Source organism: Condylura cristata, unplaced genomic scaffold, assembly GCF_000260355.1.
Source record: "Condylura cristata isolate star-nosed mole 26May11 unplaced genomic scaffold, ConCri1.0 scaffold00013, whole genome shotgun sequence".
Taxonomy (NCBI): Eukaryota; Metazoa; Chordata; class Mammalia; order Eulipotyphla; family Talpidae; genus Condylura; species Condylura cristata.
In genome coordinates, this window is record NW_004567114.1 from 26,005,214 (window position 1) to 26,027,713 (window position 22,500).

The following is a 22,500-nucleotide window of genomic DNA, read 5'->3' on the forward strand; positions in this document are numbered from 1 at the left end:
TTGTGAATGATAGTGTTATTGCAGGTCACATGGTAAACTTACAAAACAAAATACTAAAGAGTAATATTCCATTTATATAAAAATAAAACATCTGGAATAAGCTATCTCCTAACAGACAGATAACAAATTAGTAGCTGCTTAGTTTATTAGGTCTAGAATAGGGGGACAGGAGAATAACTACTAACAGTGTTTAGTTTCTTGTTGGGGTGTTAAAAATGTTCTAAGAGTTAGACAGCAGTGAATCCGTGTAAAGGGTAAGCATTATCATGCAAATTACATCTCAATTTAAAAATTTGGGTATATATAATATGCTTCCATATGTATAAGAGAAAGGGGAAATACAGCATTTGCATGCATAAACTTTTGTGCAAAAAGAAACAAAGACATAAACCAGAAATTTTTGAGACATGTTATACATCAGTGATAGAGAGATAAGATGATGAGCAGGTGAAAGATGAATATACCTTTTAGCATATTAAAACTAAAGTTAACTAATGTGACGGAAAAACCCTAAAGACTATATACGAACAGAACTATATTTCAAATATGTGACATAATCACACTGGGGTAGGGGGTGGGGAGGCTGAGAATGAACAAAAGTGCCTTCTTTTTTTTTTTTTTTTTCATTTTAACCAAGTTTATTTAAATAACAAGACACTTGGCTTGAAAAAGCTATCTAGGATTCATTTCTCTTAGAGCAATTTATCCCTATTTAAAGTCGGACTGCCCTACATGTAGTATCTATACATAAAACTCCTCAAACTTTCATTCTATTTTAAAGTGCATCTACTGATGCTTCTTGACTAAATCAGTTACTGTGATGGTGTCAACTGATTTTCTAATGCTGTCATTTTGTCTACAAAATGGCACATACATAAAGTTACAAGATTTTCCAATCTTCCAAAGATTGCTTTAAAAAAAAAATTACAATGTTAAATGAAAAACATTAAAATTCTTCCAACAAACAAGGTATTCAAGAGTTTTTATGTGTTCCTTTTTTTTTTTTTTTGTTAGGTATTGAAAGCAAAATAACTTACTGGACTTTGAAGATAAGAGCTGAATGAGCAGTGACTAGTAGGGAAAAAAGTTGTTATCCCAAAATCTATATTTTTCCCTATCCCATCTCCATTGCATGTCAATGAAAATATTTGTGCACATATGCTAATTATCCAATCTAGGAACAGATAAGGGGATAATTAAAGAAGAAACTATACTTTAGTGGATAATTAAAGAAGAAACTATGCTTTAGTGGAATCAAACTGCAGTTTTCTGATTGATAATGTCTTCTCCGTCTGGAGGAACAGTTCTGGAGTAAAGTAACAGTTTTCCTTTTTAGTAGATGCCTTTTATCTGCTGCTGGAGCACATCAACTATATCCTCATTCTTCATTTCCAACTGTGCAGTGTATTTTTTTTCATTGTCTGGCTGCCTGTCGAATAGGAATTTGGCCTGCCTCACTGACAGCTGTTATCATTCACAATGGGCTCCCTTTAGTTTCCTAACTGGTATATACCTCTCCATCTTAAAATACACCACAAGCCCATCGTGATTGCCATTTTAAAATTAATGTGATAATTGTTCTCAGTCTTGACTCCCTCCTTTGGCTCTTCATGAACATACAGAAAGAATCTTCTCGGCTACAGTTTTGCAAATGTGATCCCAGGCCCATTCTGAACAAGCAACAAGTCCAAAAGTAATTTTTTGAAACAGTATTTTAATTAAATTCCCTCAGGACAAAGTTGTTGCTGTTGTTGTTGTTTAGCTCTAACCTGCAAACTCTAAATAGTGAGGGATACCCATTACAATTTAGTAAAGGAAGATATAGGCCAGCATTTCTGAAACTGTTATGAGTATTCAATTACTGAGTAAATAATTAAATTCAGTAATATACAGTTAACAATGGGAGTCATGTTCTCTCCATTGGAAAAGGGGTAAAAATATAATGAATCCTGTGATGCTGGATTAGACTTGGAAGTATCAGTATAAATTTATGAATTTAAATAAATGAAAATAGAAGATATTAATATAAACGTAGAAAGGTATGTTAAAGATATGAACATAAGGGTGGAAACAGATATGTATACATGAACACACACATATACACCACTCCCACCCCTCACTCCAGCTCCTGAAGGAGGACCTACAGTCAACTAGCACACATCAAGTGCCCAGATTGGTATCTAAATAATATTCTCTACTCAAAGAAACAAGTACTGATTTTCCACTTAAGCCTGGAAAAGTATAAGATGAGCATGGAACATTGATGTTAGAAAGTACCAAAATACTCAAAAAATAAATAGAATGGCCCTCCCTGGTGGTGCAGCGGGTTAAAGCACTGCACTAAGAAGCTAAAGCCACTTCCTCATGAGTTCGATTCCCCCCTGCCCTGGAGGTGACCACGTGGCGCGGCAGACCTCTCCAGACCCGCCTGCTGCTCCCCTTAGCAGTGTACTTCATCCCATCTGCCTGTTCTGCTCTCCACTCTGTCTTTGGTGTAGCCTCTCGCTGCCCCTGAGCTTCTGGCCTGTACCCCAGTTCTGTATGCGCAAATAAACACAAATAAATAAATCTTTTTTTTTTAAGATTTATTTATTTATTTGTACAGAACTGGGGTACAGGCCAGAGATGCGGAGGGTGAGAGAATTCACCAGAGACAGAGCGGGGAGCAGAACAGGCAGATCGACAAAGTACACTGCTGAGGGGAGCAGCGGGCTGGTCAGGAGAGGTCTGCCACACCATGTGGTCTCCTCCGGGGCAGGTGGGAATCGAACTCATGCGGAAGTGGCTTTAGCTTCTTAGTGCAGTGCTTTAACCCGCTGCGCCACTAGGGAGGGCCAAATAAATAAATCTTTAAAAAAAAAAATAAGTAGAGTATGTCAAAAGGGCTCAAAGTCAGCTTGAAATGGTTCCCACTGAAAAAAATCTGGGACAGTCAATATCAAAATAAATAATGAGTAATGATTTATAGCCCAATGATTCTTTTTAAAAGCTATCTCATGTTTATATAAATATACGGAGAAAAAAAAATCTTCCTTACAGTAAAGTAGAAGCCAATTAATAAATGTAAACAAAATGACAGCAGTAGGTAATCAGTTGACAACTATCACAGTAACAACTGATTCGGTCAAAAAAGCATCAATACATGCTAAAACAGGATGAAAGTTTGAGGAGTAAAAGGATAATTACAGAGTCTTAATCTCCTTCAAAGCTCTTCAAAGGGAAAAATAGTAACTTTTCAGTAGAAAAACTGGACAGATCCTTGCTTCCATTAAAGTAATCTGCAATGGGACAAAAGAGTAACATGTACTTTCTCATAATAAACTAAGAACACACATTACCTCTATGGTATTCCCATCAAAATGAGCATATCCTACATATTTAATCATGAGTACACTGAAAGATCACTAACTTCTACTATACAGGTACATATTTAGGCAAAGGAACAACTTACTAATTAGAATAATCATACTTAATTAGTGAGGTTTATATTTAGTTAGTATAATCACATTTAACCTTTCATTCAATATTCATTCACTGATGATTACTGCCTGAGTCAATAATTATTCTCTGTGGGTTACAAAACGATAATGACCTATCACTCCTTCCATATTTATTCACCAGAATTCTGCAATAAAAGGTTATTTAATTTCCTTGATGTATAATTAATGTAAACGACAGGAGTAATGTTATATTCTTTTCCTTAAACTGTCAGTTTTCTGTCTAAGGAATTACCATCCTAATTTCTTCAATCTTCATCCAGTAGGATTTTGGGTGTGTTTTGGATATGCTTTCCTTTTATTATTGTGAGTTATATGATTGTGTACTAAAGTGCTTCAATTAACTGTGTATGTTGGGTATTGATAGGTTTTGTCTTCAAATTTTCTCATATCTGGCCAACAGGAGCTACCATACCCTCTAAAGTTCTCATTTGGACATAATAAAGGATTATGGTACATCCAGGAAAACAGACCTAGCAGACAATCAGATGGATTCCAAAAGAAGAGACAAAATCAAAACAGTAATAATCACTAATATGTGGAATCTAAAGAAGTAAAAACAAAAGCACAAAGTTAAACCAAAATAAACCCTAGATATATTAATGTAGAATTGAGGCTACTAGTAGAGGCCTGAGGGTGGCAAGGATCACAGTGGGGAGGGGATTTAATGATTTATGGTAGAAACTTATGGGCACTTTGTGGTGAGTATGGTATGGCAATATACTTTTGAAGAATATATCTAAATAATACACAGTGTTATAAACCAATGTTATCTCGATTGTTTAAAAAAATGTTATCCAAAAAGTATTCGTTTTAGAGTAAAGACTACCTTTGGTAATTCTCACTGTAAGTCATATAATAGATACATTTCATTTCCAAATAATAATAGAATAATATTCTAACTTGTGAGTTGAATCATCTAATTTATCCTGCCAAAAGCTTAGTATGACTTCTGGAAAAATGGTCAAAAAAGAAGTACAATTTTATAATATGTTTTACAGCTTTTTTTGGAATGCATCCTCTAACTCATAAAAAGAAAAAGAAAAAACTTTCTCAAATAAAACCACTAGATTGCTAGTGGATTTAATTTAGCCATGATCTCTTTAACCCTCAAACATACAGACAATTTACAATTTACAATAAGGAATGAGATTATTTTCTCTGCTCATGTTACTGAAATGTGCATCTTTCTAAAAAGCAGTAGTCTACAAGAATCACAAAGGTTAATGGCTCTAGAATGGAAGTACAGTACAAAACTGACTAGCTGAAATAAGAATGAAGCTAGGGAGAGAATGGGATGGGGTAATCCTAAGGGAGGCAAAATGCAACTCTCAAAGCTGACTACCACTCAGCACAGCTACTCTCACAGCTCCTGACTTGCCAAAAATAGCATCAGGGCCTTTCTGACCACAAGCAATAAGAATATAGTTTTCATCTAAAAATAAATATAAAAAACAGCCCCCAAATAAACCACATATCAGTCAAAGTGTGATGAGAATTTTAAGCTTTGAATCCTGATCCAATAAATGCTGTTTCTATTACTGTCAGAAAGGGTATCTCTCATACTCTCATTATTTCTATGCTGCATGCCTACAAGATGTTGTCACTCTTAGGAGAAGAACCTCTAGGATGTCATTTCAGGATCTTTTAGTTGCAAGAAAATAAAAATATCTGATTTAAAACACCTTAAAATAATACTTCTCCAATTTTTGTGCATGTGTAAGTTATCTGGAGATCCTATTACAATGAAAATTCTGATTCATTAGGCAATAAAAAAATCAAATTTAAACTTATTCTGAAGTCAGAAATGAAAGGGAAGTCAAATAAATGTCACAGAAACACAAAGCATTGTAAGAGACTACTAATAATTCCTATATGCCAAAAACCTGGACTATCTAGAAGAAATGCACAAGCTATTCAAGTCATAAAACTATTCAAGACTGAATCAGGAAAAGAGAAAATATGAAGAGATGGATCATCCGAAAGAAAGGTAATTGAAACCATAATCTAGAGCTTCCTCCAAACAAAAATCCAATACCTGATAGATTCATTGGCGAATTTTACCAAACTTTCAAAGATCTAATATCTAAACTTCTCAAACTCTTGCCAAAAAAGTTGCAGAAGAGGAAATACTTCGCACCAGTTTACAAGATCAATATTAACCTGATACCAAACACACACAAGACATCAAAAAAAAAAAAACTCTAAACCATTATTTCTAACATATATGCAAAAATCCTCAACAGAAATACTAGCAAACCAAATTCAATAATACATTGAAAAGATTATACAATAGTGGGATTTAGTACAAGAATGCAAGGACAGCTTAACAAACACAAACCAATTAACATCATACACCACATCAAAAAAAATAAAATAAAAATCACATGGTAATATCAATAGAGGCCAAAAAAAAACAGAAAAGAATGTGACAAGATTAATATTAATATTAACATCTCACAAAAAAAATAGTATAAAAGGAAATACCTTAATATAGTGAAATCAAGAAATTACAAACCACAGCCAACATCATATGACAAATCCATATATTAGATCAATCAATGGTAAAAAACTGAAAGCTTTTCTATCTTCTAAGGTCAGGAACAAAACAAGGATGTCCACTCTCACCACTACTGTTAAACATAGTGTTCTAAGTAAGAGCAATTAGACCAAAAAAGGGATCTAAAACATATCTAAATTTAAAAGGAAGAAATAAAGAGGTAAAAGACCTACACAAAGAAAACTACAAAACAATGTTAAAAGAAATATAAGAAGACACCAAGAAATGGAAAGACACCCCCTGCTCATGGATCAGGAGAATTAACATCATCAAAATGACCATCCTACCAAAAGCAATATACAGATTTAACGCTATTCCAATAAAAGTCTCAATGACATTCTTCAAAGAAATAGAACAAAAATTGATGAGATTCATATGGAACCACAAAAGACCTTGAATAGCCAAAACTCTCATGACTAAAAAGAAAGAGAACGGAGGCATCACAATCCCAAACTTCAAGCTATAATACAAAGCTGCATGGTACAGGAAGAAGAACAGACACACAAACCAGTGGATTCAAGTAGAAAACCACAACTAATCTTTGACACACAAACCAGTGGATTCAAGTAGAAAACCCACAACTAATCTTTGACAAAGGAGCAAAGAAAATACAATGGAACAAAGAAAGTTTGTTCAACAAATGGTGCTAGGAAAACTGGGAAGCTACATGCAAAAAAAAAAAATGAAATTAGATCACTACCTCACACCATGCACAAAAACCAACTCAAAGTAGATTGAAGATCTAGACATAAGAACAGAAACCATAAAATATCTGGAAGCAAAGATGGACGAAACTCTACATAACATACACCTCAGTAAAATCTTTGAAGATACAGCACCTATTGCAATGATAGTGAAGGAAAGGATAAACAGATGGGACTACATCAAGTTAAAGAGCTTCTGTACAGCAAAAGAGACATTACAAAAAACAAACAGACATCCCACTGATTGGGAAAAAATTTTCTCACACAAAACTAGCGATAAAAGATTGATTACAAAGATATACAAAGAATTGATGAAACTCAAAAAAATAAAGTAAACAACCCCATCAAAAAATGGGCAGAAGAGCTAAAAAGACACTTCTCCAGGCCCTCCCTGGTGGCGCAGGAGGTTAAAGCACAGCACAAAGAAGCTTAAGCCACTTCCGCATGAGTTCGATCCCCGCCTGCCATGGAGGAGACCACATGGCGTGGCAGACCTCTCCTGACCAGCCCGCTGCTCCCCTCAGCAGTGTACTTCATGGATCTGCCTGTTCTGCTCCCCACTCTATCCCTGGTGAATCCTCTCACCCTCCGCATCTCTGGCCTGTACCCCAGTTCTGTATGAATAAATAAATAAATCTTTAAAAAAAAAAAAAAAAGACACTTCTCCAAAGAGGAAATGCATATAGCCAGCAAGCATATAAAAAAATGTTCAACATCACTCATAATAAGGGTGATGAAAATTAAAACCACAATGAGATACCACCTCACACCAGTGAGAACGGCACATCTTAAAACACCTAGCAACAACAAATGTTGATGAGGATGTGGAGAAAAAGGAACTTTCCTACTCTGCTGGTGGAAATGCAAACTAGTACAACCACATGGAAAGCTGTGTGGAGGTTCATCAAACTGCTAAACATGGAGCTTCCATAGGAACCCCACAATCCCACTCCTAGGTATCTACCCAAAAGACACAAAAGCACTGATTCAAAAAGATACCTGCACCCCTATGTTTACTGCTGCTTTATTTACATTAGGAAAGACATGAAAACAGCCCAAGTGCCCAAAAGTGGATGAATGGATTAAAAAGATGTGGTACATATACACAAGGAGTATTACTCAGCAATCAAAAAAATAAATACATGCCTTTTGCAGCAACATGGATGGAGTTTGAAGGGATCGTGCTTAGTGAAGTAAGCCAGAGAGAAAAAGAAAAATACTGGATGGTTTCATTGACAGCAGGAATATAAAGGACCAAGGGGAAAATATAATAATAATGAACAACTATATACCAGAGACATTTTATGGGGGTGGAGTAGGGAATAGGATCAAAAATGAAGGGGGGGGGACCCGGGAGGAAGTGTACGGGACTATGGTGATGGCACATGGGTGATCTGATGATGGGAAGCCCATGGGGATTACAACTGAGATGGGAAAAGGCACAAAATGATGTAAAAATAAACTATTATATTATTATAAAAAAATTAAAAGGAAGAAATAAAACTACTACCATTTGCAGATCACATTATAATTAATATACATAGAAAATACTGAATACTGAAGATGCCACCAAAAAGCTATTGTAAGTAATAAATGAACACAGAAAACTGTCAGGTTACAAGCAATGGCAGACTTCAAACATAAATGCATTCATGCCTAGGTGAGGGCCAAATGAGATAACTACTAAATTAATAGTTAATGGCTATCTTTTACTGAATATGGCAAACATTGTGTGAAGAGCATTACAGACATTCTCTCACTTAATCCTCATCCTCACATCTCCAAGAGTCAGGTAATATTGTCCCAGTTTCTCATATGGGAAACTAAGAGTTGGAGTTAGAATAAATAACTTACTCAAGGTCATAAAATTAGTAAATGATGAAGCGATGGTTCAAACCAAAACCAGTACTCTTAATCACCAGGAACCAGTATTATAGTACTGAGTTAATGGGGAGTAATCAGCTATGAAATATATTTTCGAACTGGAGTCAACTAGGTTTGCTAAAAGATAGAGAACAGTGTTTAAACAGAAGAGGTATTTGGTGATCTAAACAGATGAGATCCAATGTATCAGAAGTCAGCTGCCCTTCAACCCCAACTTTCCTTCTCCAGATGCAACCACTAGAGTTTTTAATGAGCTCCTACAGCCAATTTATGCATATAAAGCACCCTAACCCACTCTAATTTTTTAACTTTTCATTTTGAAGTAATTTTAGACTAACCAAACAGTTGCAAAAAGTATAGCATTCTTACATGTCCTTCCCCCAGACTTTCCTGTTAACATCTTATATAACTGTAACGAAATGATCAAAACCAATAAGGTAAAATTGATGCAATGCTAATTAATTTTGCCACTTTTAGGAATTACAAATAAAGCTGCCATGAAATACTCTCACGCACGCACATCTTTGAGACCCCTGAGAATCAGGAGTACCTGCTGGGATTTGTTAGGACTCAGAAAAGCTTTTACACTCAGACTTACAGCTTAAGAATACAGACTAAAAGGAGCATAGAAACCAGGCACAAGCTTCCAGGGATCATTCCCCAGTACAGTTGCATGGATATGCTCATTTCTCCCAGTAATGATGTGTGACAACACACACAAAGTGATGCCAACTTAGAAAGCTTGTCCAAGCCTTGGTGTCCAGTGTTTTTATTGGGTGTCAGGTACAAAGTACACAGAGTCTACATGACTGAGCATAGTTATTCAGATTCCAGCCCCTACAGCAAAATTGGTGTTCACTATAAATCACATTGTTTGAGTAAACTATAACTGATCCTACTGGTCATATGTGGTCTAAAATCTCAGGTATACAAAAGCTTTCTTATTAAACAGAATATTACAAGCATTCAAAGTTAATCTTCAAAGAGTCAACCAAAGGCCAAGCCTGAAAATTTTTTCTCTGGAATGTGCTCAGTCTGATCAAGCCTCACCAGATGAGTTAATTCTTTCCTACACAACCTGTGGATGCATTTCTGGGTTGTCTCATTCATTTTAACTATAGCACATCATTCAAAATTAACAATTAATAACAGATGTACTACCACTAATTTACCCAATCACCTACTTACCAACTTCAAGTTATATCTACCTTTTTGCTGTAGTCAACAATAAAAACAAAGATTTAGAAATTATAGAGAGCTACACACAAGAAAAATATAATTTTTCTAGAATTATCATTAGCTAATGAAATAAAGGTTCACTGTATGGTATCTCCACCATCTGAATGAAAAAAAAAGGGGTACCTTTAAGAATAATCTGATTCAAATACAAATAAACAAGCAGGAGGAAGTTATGAAAAAGTATAAAGGACTTAAAGAAGTCTTACATTGCTTCTTTTCAGTAATTAATATGAAAATAATAAAAGTAAACCAAAAATTATATGATTTCTGAAGAACTGTCAATAACATTACAATAGTAAAATAAGTTGAGTTTTGTTTACATAATATCTAAGAGGCAGGAATCCTATTTAATAATCAGAGTAATTTCCATAGGCTTTCACAGAAATACAAGTTCTGAATTTTCACATTTACGATAGCAATAAATGTTTAAGTTGGATATATACACCCTTTCTTTCCTCTATCTCATAAGTTATAAATACAATATTTCAATTCTATAATAAACAAAACTTTAATCATTTTAAGTGCATGGCCCAATTTCCTGTTTTTCTAGTGTTTTCTTTAGTTTTCAGTATTTATTAGTATCTAAGATATGATATAATCCTGCAAGATTAAACCCACTATGCATAATGGGACAGTTAAAAGATAAAAGAAATCCTAGTCCATGTGAAATTTATCATTATGCTCAGCAAAAGGAACCTTATCTTTATGCTTTTGTCAAATAATAATAAATGAAAATTTTAATGTATTTGCTTCACTTAAAGGAAAAACAAAACTGTTTCCATCAGTTAATGAATGTAAATGTATTTAAAATAAGAAAATAGGAATATACATATATTACTTTTCTTAAACAGCTTTAACATTCCCAGACATTAAGATTTCCAGAGAAACCTTGTTATGAAATACTGAAATACACAATCTTGAAGCACACATAATCAAGAACACAGTTGGCCAACATCAGAAAAACTTATTAAACTACTTTTCAATATAATTTCATTTCAGCAACTTTCAATGAAGAAACTAGTCCTCCTTATACAATTTAAATAGTGTATCCAAATTCTTCTTAATAATATTCTAAAAAACTAATTTCATAAATTTAATTTTACTGGTCTAGTGAGAAAATATTTGCAAGAAATGAAGACAGAAGACAGAAGGAAAGAGATAAACTTCAATGGTGAAGTCATATCCCAACAACTAAATTTAATTTGCAAATTTATTTTTAACATTTAGACATTTGTGCTTTTTTTGTTTTGCATCTTTGCTGGGCTGTATAATTTGAAGCATTTTCAAAAGAAGAATCTTGAAGTTGTTGCAACAGGAACTTTGTTACCGCTATGCGACAGGACTACAATGAGGGACACAATGGTCATGGAGCAGGTTTGCAAGGCCTGACTCTGCTGCTTGAGCAGAAGTTCTTGTGGTCTTTACTGACATCACACAGGTTAGTAAAAGCTGATCATGTGACAATGATAATCCGGATGGTGGGATAGGAATGGAGGACAAAGTTTCACAAGGAACAGGGATGGGGACTTCATGACCATGTGTCAAGAGACATTTGCATCAACAAAGTATGATGTTATGGCAGAGTTACTCCAAGATCACCATGGAAATAGTCACGTAATCAGGTCAACAGTGGCCTGGACATCCCGGGTCTGCCTCGTGATATGAGCTATACTCCGGTAGGAGGTCAAGGAATGTTCTGCTGAGATTTGTGCATAGCTATTAGGTCTCAGGTGCCCATGAGTGGCCAGCTCATAAGAATCAACAGAAAGTTAGAGTTCTTTAATCTAAACAAAGTATTTTCATTCTCCTTTACTCAATAACTTATAAAACTCTAGAGTGGAAAATAAGACAAGAATAAAGAGCACAGCTAATGTGGAATACTATCGAGGTCAACATAAAACTCAAGCCAAGAATTTCAACAGCAAGTAAAAAATTCCAGTTAATGTTAAAAAATTTAAGAAAAAAATTTAAATGGCTATAAGCACAACATGAATATATAATAACTATATTCTCATATACCTTCGTTGTAATTTTTTTCCTTTTCAAGTCCCTTCACAACACTTTTAAAATCAGGTCCTTCTCACTTAGGCACCAGGTAAAAGTCCCACAATTCCATATCTATGATTTTTGATCTTTTTTTTAAAGATTTATTTATTTATGCATATAGAACTGGGGTACAGGCCAGAGATGTGGAGGGTGAGAGGATTCACCAGAGACAGAGTGGGGGGCAGAACGGGCAGATGGACGAAGTACACGGCTGAGGGGAGCAGCGGGCGGATCAGGAGAGGTCTGCCATGCCATGTGGTCACCTCCCGGGCAGGCGGGGATCAAACTCATGCAGAAGTGGCTTAAGCTTCTTAGTGCTGTGCTTTAACCCGATGCGCCACCAGAGAGGGCCGATTTATGATCTTTTAACAAATTATTCAGTTCAAGAAAGAAAACTACTTTCAGTTCTTCTTTGCAGATTCTCAATTTAGTATAATACTCTGTTATTATTTTAAGGTCTGAAATATACTCTTAAATAATTGACAAATAAGATGTTAGTTTCACATGTATAACACAATGATTTGATAATTGTAATTATCGGTTGATACTTCCTAAATGTTGCTCATTCGCAGTACTAGGCTCTAGAAATCAGATGAATACAAGACATTCTTAAGGACATTCTTGTCCTTAAGAAGTTCACAATTCACTTTTGTTCTATAGGTTTCAAGAAAAAATATATATAATCTTACAATACAAAAAAAATTAAAGTCCCAGAACTGGCATCCAAAAGATCTTGTGTTCTGCTTAGCATCTGACCCCTTCTATGCCAAGTGCTCTTGAACAACTCAGGTCACCACTTGGTCTCAGTGTCCTTTGTAAAATGAAGTGGATGATCTTTTAAGATCCTTTTTTAGCAAGAAAATCCTATTCTTTTAATCTAATATATAAATTACAATATGCACAATGATTGTTCTGTGTATATCAATTAGAAGTCCACAATAGACAATATAACCATAATCACAAGTTATTTCTGACAAGCATTTAAAGTCTTCTCTTATGTTATTTTCATCAGGCATCTGTAAACAGTTTCAGGGCCTATTGTTTTTTCCAATACTAACATGGAACATATATTTAAAAGACAAAGGTTCCGCATCTTACATCCAACAAGAGAGTGTTCCCCTATACCCCCGCCCCCCACCATTAACTTCAGGAAAAAGATTCTGAAAGACTGGTATGACTGTGCTTTTCAAACTGTAGTCTATATTTAAGGGTCTATAAATTTTGAGAATATTTAAATTTTATGCTTTCACATAAATGATGATATCAAAATATTAGTATAGGCATTTTATAATTGAAAACTGCCACAAGATGTTAATGTCTGTTTTAAATCAAGTAATGCCAAGTAGTACCACTTTAATCATCAGGGACTAATGAGAAACAAGCAATGGCAGACTTCAAACATAAATGCATTCATGCCCAGGTGAGGGCCAAATGATGTCACCCTTCCCCAACAGAAGACGGTTTTGTAGTTGCTCAAACACAGAAAAGAGGTGGGAAAGTTGAGTCATTACCTGAACAAAAGTATATGTATATAAATTCCAAAGAATCTGTGTATAAGTTAAAATATAGTGTAAGCAATAATTTAATTTAACAAACTACCATCTATAATATTAGAGTAATTAATTTGAATAGTACTATGTTGTTTGTAAATCCAACCACTTTTATGGTTTCAGAAGTATTCGCTTTATAATTCTACATATTTCTGTGATATTATAAAACTGAAGTCAGCAATCAGGACTCATAAGAATAAAACTTTCAACAAGGTCAATGCCTTAAAATAGCTTGAGAAAAGTCTGCTTTCATGAGCAGACTGCCCTTTTCCATTTCTTTCAATTCCTTAAACTGGTAGTTTATGGTAGCGCCAGTCCCAGGTCCAGAGTGGAGGGCGAAGATAATACGGTCCAGACCAGGGGTTGGCCTGTGAATCAAATCTGTCCTCCATCTGTTTTTGCAACCAAAGTTTTACTGAACCACAACTATACTTCTTTGTTTATAAATTGTTTATAGGCTACTTTCACACTACATGGACAGAGTTGGACCACAGAGACTGTGTGGTCCACAAAGCTGAAATTATTACTGTTGGGCCCTTTACAGAAAAAGCTAATAAGTGTTGGCCTAGATGAGCTAACTGGGCAAAATGAGAATGGTTTCACTAGCATCTGAAAGTCTTAAAACAAGTAAGTACAAAACAAAGTAATACTATTTCCAGTTGTGGCCAGTGGCTATTTTTAGGTTTGTTACTTATTATCCTATATATTTTGGTGCTGCTTTGTTTGGTATTTTCAGATCCAACCAGCTTTTCTGTGACTTTCCTTTGGTCAGTTCAGTCCATACTTTAAAAGCATTCCATGTTCATCAAGAAATTTTAATATTTAATAAAATACTCATCCTACCACCCAAGTTGGTTTTACTCTTTAATTTGAATAAAAAGATATGTCGAGTATATCAAAATGCCTAACCCACCATGCCACGTCAATAGCCAGAGATCAGACTGGAATGGCTGGTTTCCTGCAAAATCCTCAGAGTCCACTAGACATTTATTTACTACCCTCTTCTACTTCGTGGCTCTCTGCTACTAAATTTCTAAAATCTTTTCCAAGTTTAAAAATCTAAAGAACTCTTTTTCTCCCTATAACATACCATTGTAATCTGAATACATTCCTTATATTTAAGATGTTCTTTCCGCCTAAAATTTTATTACTATTATAAATAAAATATTAAAGATAAGAAGAGGGTTAAAAGCAAATTTTAAAATTTATGCTCAGTGTCATTTATAAAAGATTAATTCAAGTCTAAAAAGAAAAACAGTATATTTAATGCATACATTGAAAAAAATGTATGTACTGAGTGCCTACTCTGTGCAGATACTGTTTCTTGTGCTAACAGCAAGTCTGTGAACAAAGCAGATAATCTATAGCCATTCTCTATATACAATGTGCAGGAGACTATATCAACTGTAATGGAGAAACAAAAAGCACAGTAAGAGCTATGGGGAGGCAGGGTGTGTAGGTAATTACACTGTTGGAGGTCCTTACTAATAAGGTGACAGGAAAGAATAGATATACAGTTATGTAACAGGGAAATTCCAAGGTGAGGAATAGCTCCTTGAGGCAGGAATGGTTATTGGCATGTTTGAGGAACTACAAGGAGACAAAAGGTTTGCTAATTTGAAAGGTGTAATGAACCAGGTAACAGCAAAATATTCTAAGACATTTCTTTCCATATAAAGCTACCTATTCAAAGTAGAACATTAGGGCCTAGAAATTAAGTCTCAGCACTATTACCAGTAAGGCTTATGTTTGATCCCCAGCAGGGGAGCTGACCCTGGTGCAGCAGACCACTCCTGCTCCCCTCAGTCAGCATTTCAGTCAGTCCATCTGTTCTGTTTCCCATTCCATCTCTGGTGAATCCTCTCATTTGTAGCCCAGTTCTTGTACACATAAAAAAATAAATCTCTTAAAAATAAATAAATAGGGTAATAGGCTAATGGAAGTATTTTTCAAAAGACATCAAATGTGGACAGGCAGGCATCACACCAACAATCCAAAACCAATTATTTACCACAAAAATGAATACTACACTGTTTTGTATAGGTATATACTATACGCATTTATCTCTAAATAGAAACATAAAGGCAAAGATCATGACATGAGAATATTAAGAGCCTAGTCTTTCCGAGGGCACTGTTAAACAAAAAAAAAAAGGAGTAGAGCCCCTTTCTCACTAAGGAAAATAAGTCATCTCAGAAAAACTGAAAAGCATTAACCTGTAGTTACTAATTAAGAGCAAATTCAATTTTAAATAATTCAGTGTTTATACTTTACAGAATGAAGTGAAGCAACGAGCATGCATTAAAAAATAAACATATGCACTTAACTTTTCCATTTAATCAAGTAACTAAAATATTCTCAAATACCCTTATTTTTCCTGACCCGGGGTAACAGGGATTTAGATTTATCATTTTAACTGACCATTGTGAATTTAAGGATAAACTTTATAGGACTTCACTTATCAAGAGTTATATCATATATCCCAGCAATAATTAAAAAGCTGTTAAAATAGGTAAAAATTTTGCATGCCACATTTTCTCCCTTGTTTTCTCAAAGGCTATGTAGTAGTTTACACTATTGGTGCATATATTATAAGTTACAACTAAGCAAGACTATGTTTTCAAAGACACCTGCAAATCATTCACAAATAATTTTAGAAATTAAATTTTCACACTAAATTTTATTTCAATTTAAGGAATTGATTCTTTCCTGTTGACATGATGCATAGCTAAACCTGAAAAGCCTAACAATACTAAATATTGATGAGTTGCAAAGCAAGTAGAACTCTCCCACATGCTGCTAATGGAAAAGTAACTCAGTATATTTAGTTTTTGGAGCTTACTAACCACAAACATTTGCAATATACACTCATCTTCAGATTGCATGATCATAATTCCCACTACTAAAAGCCATGCCAACAAACTTTCAAGGTTTCCTTACTGATACTTTCATTATTTATCACTCTGAACACACTATAAAATTCAAAATCTGGTGATGTGAAACAAACCAAATGCTGTACTGTATAAATCAGTACTGATTAGAATAACATAATATCAAAACCTAAAATACCTAGAAAACTGACAACTACTACCATAAAAGAAATTGTATAGAAACAGGCCTAGGCAATTTTGTGGTGCCTCGTTTCTTGGTATTTAGCTAAGTGTGATGAAAATAATACAAAAAATGCAGAAAGAGTAACCAAGAAGAAGGTAAAAAAGAAAGAACCATCGGAACTCTTAGAAACGGCATTTAGATCCATCTGAGGCTCAAATTATAAAAAAGATAAAATAATCTTTTTAAAGAGACAAACATGGGGTTATTTACTATAGAAATTAGAACTATGTTACCTTTGAAAAGCCACTTGCTTTATCTTTCCTTTTTAATTATATTATTCAACATTACGTTAATAAACAAAAGAAAGGAAAAGGGGAGAAAAAAAAGAAAGAAAAACTTACCGGGATAGAAAATTCCTCAGCCAAATACTTCAAGGAAGCTGCTTCTCTTGCCAACAATTTGTTTCTTTCTCTCATGTTGCCTTGAAGTTGTGTGTCAAACTCCTTTCTTACCACAGAAGCAACAGAGTCAATAATTATGAGTTTAACTCCTTTAGAAATAATTTCTTCTTCTAAGGATTCAATCCTGTGAAAACAAAACTTGTGAAAAACTGGAAACACTGAGGGAAAATGTGGTAAAATGGAGTATTGCAAAGATTAACCAACTTAAAAACAAATTGTTCTTGCCTATATTACAGTCACAGGTGCAGCTCTTCTATGCATATTGCACGCCTTTGAAAATGGACCACGACGTGTTTGTTTTGTTTCACCCTTTGTTTCTCATATGATATTACTAAAACTTCAATTTTAGAGAACTACTTGGAATGGCTAGTCTCCAAAATGACCCAGCCTTCCTTCACTCCACAGTACTCTTACTTCTAAGGGATCTCCTGCCTGCCCCCACGGTAGCAGGATTGGTCCATTGATCAAAGCATTTAACAAAGAGAGGCCATTTCTGCGAATAGGTCATAAATGGCTCAGCTTCTATCCTAGACTCCCTCTCATTATATTAGAAATAGGTTACCTTTAAAAAGCCACTTGCTTTACTCTTTCACATCACTGCCACCAGGGAAGGCAAAGTACCCCGTTGTAAGCAGCCCTCTGGAGAGGCCCGCATAAAGAGGCAAAACATCCTGTGGGAAGGAAGGCTTTCCAACAACAGCAAGAGTGAATTCGCTAAGATTCTCGAGCCCCAGGTGAGCCTTGAGATACTGCCATCCCAGCCGCAAGCCTGACTGTTCAGAACGTCTGGGCCAAACACTGAGCAAAGCTGCCCTCAAATACCCAGCCCTCAGAAACTATGTGAAGTAATATATATTTGCCATTTTAACTATGGAGGGACTCTATTAATGAAATGATAAGTATGCATTACTTAAAATATTAATTAAATCTAAAACATTTTACTCAATATTTTTTTCCATTTTTAAAAATAAAAACCTCATCAATTGGTTGTAGCAAATAAAAGAACACTAAAAAAAATTATTTACCATAATCGTAATGTGCAGGCACTTTTATTTCACTCAGAAGTTCGACACATGAAAAACAAAAAGTAAACCTTCTAAAAATCACTGAAATGCCAAAGTCAAAAGTGGCATACCTTTGTAGAACTTCATCACAGCTGAGTTCTCGATAAAGATGAACTTTACTGCTTGTCAAAAGTAATTTTTCTTCAGTGTTAAAATAGCTGGGAAATCGGGATTCTGCTATTTCAACCAGTCTGCAGATCGGGATAATAGGGATAAAAATAGCACAAGTGAACAGAGTCAATGACACTTAGGGTCATGCTGCCAAACTTGTAGTGACTCTTAATTAAAAAATCATAAGCTTCAAGGAACATTACGACAGTGTTATCAATAGAGTAAGTAAGAGCAAAATAGCATAAATCACAGCTTTCGAAAGCCAGCCCTCCTTCATAGGCTCTGAGAAGTCAGTGGTCAGAGCCTGAGGTCACCAAGGGATAGGTCTCATTGACGATTGAGCAAAAATAATTCCGCTGATGTTTATCTTTCTGGGAATATTTTTATTTAATAGATGATGACTTGATCAAAAGTTATAAGATCAGTAAATAAGAAAAATAGTTTCTTTTTTATGACTGAGACAGATACATTTGAATAAATATAGTATATTATCATTCTAATAACCTGGCAGCAGCTATAATCCCCATGTCTCAGAGGAGAGAAGTATAATTTCACATAAAACAATACATACAAAATAAATGCTGTCCAATGGGTTCTTGGTAAACAGGAAATCACCTTCTAAACAAATGGATGTTACCCAATATTTCCTTGGTAAACAAAAGAAATGATTTTGTAAATACTGAATTCTGACCTCAAAGATAGATCTGACACATGAGGTAGACCAAAGGTAGGAAACTGAAAACAGAGGCAGCTGTCAGCATTAGCAGTACATGGCATGGAGAGCGATATTAGATATTCTAGGTATTTCAGATTAAAAATTCCTAAAAGGAAAATGAGTCTTCCATTTAAAATGCTACTTTAGCAGCAATCCTGCCCACCTGTGACTATGCAGATGCCTCTCTTTTTCTCCTTTTCCTAATAAATCTGTCCTTTTAAAATGTAAAATTTAAAATGATACTTTATAGTGGTGTCTGAGACCAATTAACACCAAAATTTTGAGGTATTGAGGCAGCAGAAGTGGAAACCCTTTAGGGACCTCAATAAAAAGCTCAGAAGTCATTGCACATCGAAAAAAAAATGTAGGTACCTCCCTCATGGCACAGGGGTTGAAGTCTCAGCACAATCAAGCTACTGCCAACACTACAACATGAGTTCGATCACCAGCCAGGGAAGTGACCCACATGAATCAACACATCTCTCCTGCTCCCCTCAGCAGTGTGTTTCAGTAGATCTGCCAGTTCTGCTCCCCACTCTGTCTCTGGTGAATCCTCTTACCCTACATGTCTGGCCTGCACCCCAGTTCTTGTATGCAGAAATAAAAAATAAGTTTTAAGAAGTAATAAAATTATTTTTTATCAGCCTAGCATATAACCACCAAAGGGGGGCCTGAAATGGGACTGCAAACACTAAAACCACCCTATATTTTTTGTTTCATTTTTACACAAAAGTACATAAGAACAATGTTTTCATATATACATAGTTTAAGCCTTCTAAGAGGTAGAGAATTTTAAAGATATCAACAAAATTAGCTTATCATATGTGCCTTAACCAGAAATTAAAGGAAAATCTAAAGCAGGAAAAAAATACCATTTTTCCAAAGTACATTTTTATTTTTAAAGATTTATTTATTTATGCATACAAAGCTGGGGTATAGACCAGAGGTGCAGGGGCGGTGAGAGGATTCACCAAAGACAGAGGGGAGAGCAAAACAGGCAGATCCACAAAGATCCCGTTGAGGGGAGCAGCGAGTGGGTCAGGAGAGGTCTGCCACACCATATGGGTCACCTCCAGGGCTGGGGATTGAACTCATGCTGAAGTGGCTTTAGCTTCTCAGTGTTGTGCTTTAACCCGCTGTGCCACCATGAAGGGCCCCCAAAAGTACATTTTTTAAAATTTGAAAAGAAAACACATTACTAGGTGGAAAAGTTACTTTAATAGTAAGGAAAAATAGAAAAGATATTTGAAGAATGAAGACAAAATGGATGAAACGAACGTCCAGGAGAAGAGCTTGAGAAAGAAAGAAAATGAACAAATGGAGGAAATGCACTAAGTGATGAAAGCCAAGAAGAGACCACTTTAGCAAAGGCAGGCCAGGAAAACTTCAAAGGTTTGGGGAAAATGAGTAAATTTTTCTGATTATCACAACTCTTTGCTGAGTTTAGTGGTTCACAGAAAAGTCAGCTAAAAATCTCTAGTACAGGCCCTCCATGGTGGTGCAACAGGCTAAAGAACAGCACTAAGAAGCTAGCCACAACAGCTTCAGCATGAGTTTGATCCCCCACCAAGGAGGTGGCCCACATGTCGCAGACCTCTCCTGCCTCGCCCGCTGCTCCCCTCAGCAGTGGACTTCATCAGTCTGCCTCTTCTGCTCCCCGCTCTGTCTCTGGTGAATCCTCTTACTGCACCTCTGGCCTGTACCTCAGCTCTGTATGCATAAATAATAAATCTTTTTTAAAAATCTCTAGTAATTGGAACCCACTGAATCTTTAATCACATAGGTATAACAACATTACCAGAAACATGGAAGTTTTTCCAAATTTGGATGCCCAAGTAATTAGGAACCAGATTAAGACAGTAATAATATTCTGCCTCCAACAATAGGCTCAATTTCAATGAGAGGCCTGAGTCATGAAAGGTTTTGAAACTGCAGTTCCATCACTCCACTGCAGTGCCACAGAAAGAAGGCCTGAACTTATTCATAGCTACCATGTTAAGTCACTATTAAATAATTGGTTATTTGCATACCAACATGCTGTACTTTTCTCTAAATTTCCCAATATAATTTTAATCTTTAAAAATCTATCTGAAAAATATAAATCAAAAACCAAATATACATGTATTATATAAGCTTCAGGTCAATGATAGCAATTTCTTTTGAAAATCTTCATCCCAAAGATCTTTTTGGTTAAAACAATATGAGGAAAGACCCCATCTTTTGCTCCAAGACATTAATTATATAAAGCTTGAAAGCAATGCCATCTAGTGACACCTTTTGATAAAAAAAATTCCTTCCAAGGGATACACTTAAAATTTATTCACTCAACAAAAACTTACTGAGGACCAGCTATATGCCAGGCACTATTCTGGGTGCTAAGGATGCAGCAAAGAACGACAGTCATAAAGCAAACAAAAAAAACCCTTCTCTCATGAACTAGGGTTCTACAGAGACATATAAATACATAAATACTATACACAGGCAAGTGCTGTAAAAAAAAGTGAACCAAGATGAGAAAACACACTGTGATAGATAGAAGCAAGTGCTATTTTCTACAGGATGGATGGTCTGGGAAAGCCTCTTTAATAAAGTGATATAAGGTTTAAGCACAGGCTTAAGGGAGCTGAGAAAATAAATCGAGTGGAGATGCAATTATGCAGAAAAGCCCAGATGTGGGAGGACTACTGGTATGTTTGAGGAGTAACAAGAAAGCAGTGAAGCTGGAATGCAAGAAGCGAGAGGGACAATTTTAAAGGCCAGAAGGCTGGCTAGTGGGGAAGATCACATTAGATCTATAGGTCTGTGGTATCACACTTAGAAGTCATTTAGTAAAATGGAATACCTTGGAGCGGGACTAACATGTCCTCATTTTAATCACTCTAGCTACAAATGGAAAAAGAGGCTCTAAATGGGCAAAGGTAAGACAAAACCAGAAGATAGTCCAGATAAGACATCATGGGGACTTAATCTAAAGAATAACTCAGGCAACTTACAAAACTGCATGGTACTGGAACAAGAATAGAAATACAGAACAGTGGATTCAAATAGAAAACCCAGATATAAACCCACAGGTTTATGGACAGCTAATTTTTGACAAAGGAGTAAAGAAGATACAATGGAACAAAGAAAGTTTGTTCAGCAAATGGTGCTGGGAAAACTGGGATGCTACATACAAAAAAATGAAACTAGATCACTACCTTACTCCATACACAAAAATCAACTCGAAGTGTATTAAAGACCTAGTGTATTAAAGACCTAGACATAAGAACGGAAACCATAAAATACCTGGAAGCAAAGATGGATGAAACTCTACGTAACATACACCACAGTAAAACCTTTGAAGATACAGCACCCAATGCCACAATAGTGAAGGTAAGGATAAATAGATGGGACTACATCAAGTTAAAGAGCTTCTGTACAGCAAAAGAGACATTACGAAAAACAGACAGCCCACTAATTGGGAAAAAATTTTCTCACACAAAACTAGTGATAAAAGATTGATGATTGATCACAAAAATAAACAGAGAACTGATGAAACTCAACAAAAATAAACAACCCCATCAAAAAATGGGCAGAAGAGCTAAAAAGACACTTCTCCAAAGAGGAAATGCAGAT

The 22,500-nt window shown here is 35.4% G+C and overlaps 1 protein-coding gene and 1 pseudogene across 1 annotated transcript in view; both read right to left on the reverse strand.

The window, feature by feature from the left end:
- Positions 1 to 22,500, reverse strand: part of RAD51B (RAD51 paralog B) — a 505,595-nt gene that overhangs the window by 464,470 nt on the left and 18,625 nt on the right. Inside the window, exons 6-7 of the mRNA XM_004682077.2 lie at positions 18,131 to 18,250; positions 16,936 to 17,119 (exon numbers count right to left, since the gene is read on the reverse strand). Coding sequence (XP_004682134.2) covers positions 16,936 to 17,119; positions 18,131 to 18,250 — 304 coding nt within the window. The remainder of the gene's footprint in view (positions 1 to 16,935; positions 17,120 to 18,130; positions 18,251 to 22,500) is intronic.
- On the reverse strand, positions 1,333 to 5,548 carry LOC105853565 (annotated as a pseudogene).